General features: G+C 33.3%; 1 protein-coding gene across 1 annotated transcript in view; it reads left to right on the top strand.

The window, feature by feature from the left end:
• LOC107611499 (clustered mitochondria protein) overlaps positions 1 to 6,417 on the top strand; it is a 15,769-nt gene that overhangs the window by 2,887 nt on the left and 6,465 nt on the right. The window contains exons 9-19 of the mRNA XM_021108339.1: positions 752 to 887; positions 1,053 to 1,181; positions 1,771 to 2,143; positions 2,559 to 2,663; positions 2,891 to 3,009; positions 3,436 to 3,544; positions 3,626 to 3,724; positions 4,687 to 4,821; positions 4,968 to 5,138; positions 5,607 to 5,693; positions 6,071 to 6,266. Coding sequence (XP_020963998.1) covers positions 752 to 887; positions 1,053 to 1,181; positions 1,771 to 2,143; positions 2,559 to 2,663; positions 2,891 to 3,009; positions 3,436 to 3,544; positions 3,626 to 3,724; positions 4,687 to 4,821; positions 4,968 to 5,138; positions 5,607 to 5,693; positions 6,071 to 6,266 — 1,659 coding nt within the window. The remainder of the gene's footprint in view (positions 1 to 751; positions 888 to 1,052; positions 1,182 to 1,770; positions 2,144 to 2,558; positions 2,664 to 2,890; positions 3,010 to 3,435; positions 3,545 to 3,625; positions 3,725 to 4,686; positions 4,822 to 4,967; positions 5,139 to 5,606; positions 5,694 to 6,070; positions 6,267 to 6,417) is intronic.

Here is a 6,417-nt window from a genome sequence, read left to right as displayed (position 1 = left end):
AAAAAGTGGTAATCACTTATGCAACAATATACACTTCTAATTCGTCCTCCTAATTTCTAAACAAGGTAAAAAGTCAAATGCATTTTATATCTTGAGAACGTAAAAAACTTCAAAATCTATCTCATTTGGAAACTAGGAGGATGCTAAGGATGACGGATTGAAGATGGCAAACTATTCCATAGAGGTGTCACAAATAATTCAAAATTTTCCCCGGGACAAGTTTTATTGTTCGTGATTTTGCCAACGTGCTTATTTCATGTATTTACAATTTTTCCATCACTCATTCCTCAAATTATTCATGGGAAGCTCCATGAAATAGTTTGCCTAGGAAGATATGTCATTATTTTTTTTTATTAATTTAATGCATGACACTACTGTTGAACAGAAGTCTATTTTGAAGATTTTAGTCTATCCTGGTAGTATTTTGGAGTAATATTTGATACACATATCCAACTTTAATATGATTTAAAATTCATTTGTTGTTGATGGAAGGCAAGTAGGAAACTTGGGTTGGTTTAAGTTATTAGATGGAATATTTCATAATTATTCTCACTTATTTGACTCTGAAGTTAACCATCAATGGCATGTAATTTCATTTTAATTTCCTTGGTTGATGGATCTGTTCTCTCTCTCTCTCTAATGTAGTATATTTATTTATTACTTCTTGGCACATCACTACAGTTTAGTACTATGAGAGGTGTACATGAGAATGCTATCTTGATGTTTTTGTAATCGTTTCTTTTGTTGACAGATCACACTCGTGATCCGGCCAGGGCTGAGAATTCATTGACCCTTTTATATGGAAGTGAACCAATGGGCATGCAAAGGGATTGGAACGAGGAGCTGCAATCTTGTCGAGAATTTCCTCATACAACTCTTCAGGAGAGGTAGCCTCTTTTTTTATTTTTTATTTATTTTAATTTTAAATTTTATAAATCTTTACTCCCAATAACCCATTGTCTTTATAAGTATGATTTTTCTAGTATTTTTTTTTTTCTGTTGGTGATGACTTGTTTATCTTTGCTGCTTGTGTGAGCTATGCATTACTGCAGGATGATAAGGGATAGAGCACGTTACAAGGTGACGTCAGACTTTGTTGATGCAGCAACTAATGGTGCTATTGGAGTGATCAACGGATGCATTCCTCCAATAAACCCAAGTGACCCGGAATGCTTTCACATGTTAGTGGGAGCTACTGTCTTAATTCTATTAAATGTGTTTAACATATTGTTCACTTTTTACAATTTCTTTATCCTTTCTCATAGATTTCCCTTCTGAAATTAATGGTCCTTATTGATTGTGGGTTTAGGTTGGAGCACAAAAACAAAAATATAAGGCCCTAAAAATTCTGACATGATTCTGTTGTGCCATGTGTTTTACAAGAGGCATGTCACTAATCCTAATAATAGGGAAACAGAAACCCCTAATTCAGTTCTAAACAAATAATAAAATTGTAATCAAATGATGATATATATTAAATATTAAAATTAGTCCTAAGAGATATTCATTGACATTCTAAGATAATACATATATCAAGGACATCTACTCTATTTTCCGACATACATGGCTCTGAGATATCTTAAAAGAAATATGGTACAAAATGCAATAGTCCTTTCTTTTGTTTACAACTTGAACAGAAATTGTTATTGTTGTAACCAGTCATTTCTTGTTATCAGCTGTGCTTTTTTTTCTTCTTCCATTAAAGTTAAAGGTTCATGGTAAGTTGTTTTGCCTAATCAGTGTCTTTTGACAAACGTCGTTTGGAAATAGGTATGTACACAACAATATATTTTTTAGTTTTGCTGTTGATGCCGACCTTGAGCAGCTCTCAAAGAAATCCACAGACTCTAATTCAAATATACAGAGCACAGACATTCGGCAAGATTCTGAAAATGTTTCAGACTCTCAGGTTCCCAGTGGGGGAAAAAGCAACGGTTCAAGTTCCGAAGATCTTAATAATGGGGTGGAAGCTGCTCAAGAGATCTCACCTGAGGCACAGTTGGCTGAGAGTGAGCAGGCTACTTATGCTTCAGCAAATAATGATTTGAAGGGCACAATAGCTTACCAGGAAGCTGACGTGGATGGACTCTACAATCTTGCTATGGCTATAATTGACTACAGGGGTCACAGAGTGGTTGCTCAGGTGTGTGTTGTGAATCTGAAGTTTAAGTTTCTCTTCTTTCAAGAAAATGCAATGAATTATATATGGTTTCAGTTTATGATGCCAATTTATTTGTAGAGGAAGCTGGGACATTTGAATTTGTTGTCTCATCAATTTTAGTGAACATATTTTGTGTTGTATTGCTGATATTTTTCTTTAATAAAAAAATAATGTAAATATAAATAAATATACAAATGTATTTCCACATGTCTTGTTGGTTGCTATCAATGATCCCACATTGTTATTCAATGTAGAATTCTTTCCATGGAGACTCTTGCTGGATATTATACTTCTTTATTCATATTGAAAATGAAACTAAATTTACTGCTTTTTTAATGTATAAATCCCGTTCACCATTAAATCTCTGTTGTGATTCAAGTTACATATTTTGCTGCAGAGTGTATTACCAGGCATTCTTCAAGGCGACAAGTCGGAGTCTCTTAAGTATGGCTCCGTTGACAATGGGAAGAAAATTTGCTGGAATGAAGATTTTCATTCCAAGGTAAGGAAGAGATGCTGAAAGTTTATTTATTTTCAGTGAGTGTACTTTATTTGACTTTTAGGCTTTAATTGACACTGATTTGCGGTGAAACCTTTCTTACATAGGTAAAATAAATAAATATAAGTATCCATAAATTCTAAATAAACATTCTTTTAGGCATTGCTATTCTTTACTCTATCAAATGAAATTTTCATAAAAGATCTTTTTTATTCTTTTCTTGTTTTCAGGTATCGGAGGCTGCCAAATGCCTTCATTTAAAAGAACACTCAGTCCTTGATGGATCTGGAAATGCTTTCAAATTAGCTGCACCAGTGGAATGCAAGGGAATTGTTGGCGGTGATGACAGGTAGTTTCTATTCTGGTTTTGTTTGTTATTTTTAATACTGTCTATCACTGTAGTTGGTGATCTATTCTCTGCTGATTTGCTACTGGTTCATAGGATAGGCATGATTTCTGGTTATATTATTTATGTTTGAAGAATGTTATTGAATACTAATCAGTAGAAAGTTCATCAACAATAGTTAAGTAACATCATAATCGTTGCAGTTAATATACTTAGGGTTGTGATTTAGACACTTCTGATTTATGTTACTCCATTCTGGTTTTCTCTTTTGTTATTCTTGATTGAGGAATGTTTAATGAATATATAAGATAGGATGTTTTTCAACAATATATATTTACAACATAAATCTTTAGTGTAGTGCAAACTTGACATTTTATTTTATTTTATCTTTTCCTAATTATTGTTTACTTCTCTATTTAATCAAATCAGGCACTATATCTTAGATTTGTTGCGGGTAACTCCTCGAGATGCAAACTACACTGGACCTGGTTCCCGGTTTTGTATATTGAGATCAGAATTAATTGCTGCCTTTTGCCAGGTAACTGCAATACTCAGTTGTCTATAACATTGAGGATTTTCTTTTTCCAGTTTTTGATGGTTTTTGTTATTGTTGGAATAGGCCCAAGCATCAGAGAAATCAAAATCCAAGGAGACTAATTCTGAAGGTGCAGATAACTTGGCCACTAATTTTCAAAATGAAGCTGATGCTGACAATAAGGTAAAATTGGTTGCCTATTATTAGTTTCCCTTTACTTGATTAAGATGTCTTTTCTCTGAAGCGAATTCTTTTCTGCTCCTGTTCCTTCTAGAATAATGTGGACTTTTAATTATTAGTTCATATGAGATGATGTGTACCATTTATTTATATAGGAGTCTCCTCCCTTCCACCTTGATTTTGAAAAATAAGCTACTACTTTCAACTTCATCTAATGGTGATCATACTTTGTTGCATGTGCATATGTGTGCACATTTACAGCATGGTGCTTATACACTTCCTTTCCAGAATCTGTGGGGCTAGAATACATGATAAAGACTCTTAGATACTTTATAGTTTATATAGACCATTCAAGGAAAAAAGTAATTTAGCACATATGATACTGTTAATATTACCATTAATTCTTGGGCACTTGTTGCTTCTTTTCCTTGTGTTTCCAAAGAAAAATACAGGACTATCTCAGCAGTTCCTTTTCCCTTGGATCCATTGGTTATGTTTGTTTGCATTTGTCGAATGATTATTTGTTGTGTGTGTATTTGAGTATTCAAAACAGCATCAGGTCAAATGGTGTCGCTATTTATTAGTTTATGTCATGAACCATTTTGACCCCAAAGCTTATACTGTTAGGGGTAGAGGCAACACAGTCCCGACTCAAGAGTCTGAATTTGATACATGAAATATTGTATAGGATTATCCTACTTTGTGATTAAGTCTAACTTTATTTAGAAGAAAGGGAGCAAACCAGGATCTAACTCTTGAACACATGGTCATAGAAGTTCAAATACCATGTTTTTAACTCTCTCTCACAAACTCAAGTTGTTAAGTAAAGTCACATGAATGGTTTTTATACTTTTAACGGTTTATGACTTTTTGGAATATGGGATATTTTCTCAGAGATTATGTTTCCCTTTTACAACTCTAAATTTGTGCTTATGTGCTTATGTGCTTTTGCTTCCTCTTTGCAGGAGTTAACAAATGAGAAGACAACTGAGAATGCCGAAGAAGTTTCATCTGCATCTGCTGGGGGATATGATAATTGTGATGAAATAGTTTTTAACCCTAATGTTTTCACTGAATTCAAACTAGCTGGGAGCCCAGAGGTTTCTTCTGAATCTTTATTTACATATAACTATGCCTAACAATAGTTTTATTCCTCCTCCATGTGTATCTATATTTGTGTGTCTCTCTCTGCTGAAGCATCCTTTTCGTGATATTCTTATATTGCCATGTTTGTTCATACCACCAGGAAATTGCTGCTGATGAAGACAATGTGAGGAAAGTTGGTCAATATCTTACTGATGTGGTGATTCCAAACATTATACAAGATCTTTGGCAGCTTGACGTTACACCTATGGATGGCCAGTCATTAACAGAAACACTTCATGCTCGTGGAATTAATGTTCGGTATATTGGCAAAGTAAGCACTTTGAGTTTGTCTGAATCTGTGTATATTATTAAAAGTACTTTTTAGTTTTTATACTTTTACCATGTTTCCATGTACTTTTTAGTTTTCTGTAAAAGAAGAACTAGAAAAAGTATAAATTGTGCCCTTTTTTTTTCCCTCGAGATTACTTTAAGCTTCTCAAGAAATATTGTCTTGATAACTTAAAAAAAAAAGAAATTCATGAAGAGAAATGTCTTATTAAATGCTGCATTTAAACATTAATTTGTTTCTACCTGAAATGATCACATGAAAAAATATATTATTTTTAAGAGCCATCCTAGTAGCCTATGTACCCTGGTTTGGTTAATATTGCTGCAATGATTTCTCTGGGAGTTTCATCTGAATTTTATGTTCCAATCTATTTCATGGTTTTCCTGGTATTCCTTTTACTTGTCCTTTTATAATTTTTACATTACTTGTCCTTTTATCATTGTGTAAAAGGTGGCTGATGGGACTAAACATCTTCCTCATATGTGGGATCTTTGCACTAACGAGATTGTTGTCAGATCATCCAAACATATTATCAAGGTGCTAGAATTGCTCTCTACTCTTCTAACATTTATTTGCCTCTTTTAATTTTTAAATTATTTTTCCTTTGTCGTTTGTTTAATACTTATTTATTTATTTTTAAGTCCTGTTATTTTCTGTAAGAATCAGTGTAAATTGGAGCTGTCCAATTTTATGAATGTTCGTATGTGTATGTGAGTGCTTGAGTTTTTAATTTGTTTATTCTTGAAACTCTGTTCTGTTTCCAAATATCAAGTTAACTAGAGGCTTTCATTACATTATTGGTTAAAAATGTTGTATAAACATGAATATTATATAGGGCACATCATTTTTCAAAATCACTTCTCTTAAACCAGCAGGTTTGTAATAGATCAAATTTTGCAATTTACACTTTTCAGGATGTATTGAGAGACACAGAGGATCATGATCTTGCTCCTGCATTATCTCATTTGTTGAACTGCATATTTGGAAGTTGTCAAGCTCCTGCTGGGAAACCAGATTCAAATGGCATACAATCCAGGACTCCAAAAAAGGTTTTTCCAAATATGGTTGTTTTCCTTGTAATATTTATTAACCATTCTTTTCTTATGATCCCTTGACCTTGAATTGATCTGAGTACAAACTATTTTTTTTCCTTATCTCTTTTTATTTCTGTCAAACCCTATAAACTATGAGGCTCTGGCTAATTAGCATGTCATGTATGCTCTTATGAGGTCCTTGGGAGCCATTCATCCATGTTTATTTA

Source organism: Arachis ipaensis, chromosome B08, assembly GCF_000816755.2.
Source record: "Arachis ipaensis cultivar K30076 chromosome B08, Araip1.1, whole genome shotgun sequence".
NCBI lineage: Eukaryota > Viridiplantae > Streptophyta > Magnoliopsida > Fabales > Fabaceae > Arachis > Arachis ipaensis.
The sequence above is the reverse complement of the archived record's forward strand: the minus strand, read 5'-3'. Positions and strand labels throughout refer to the sequence as shown.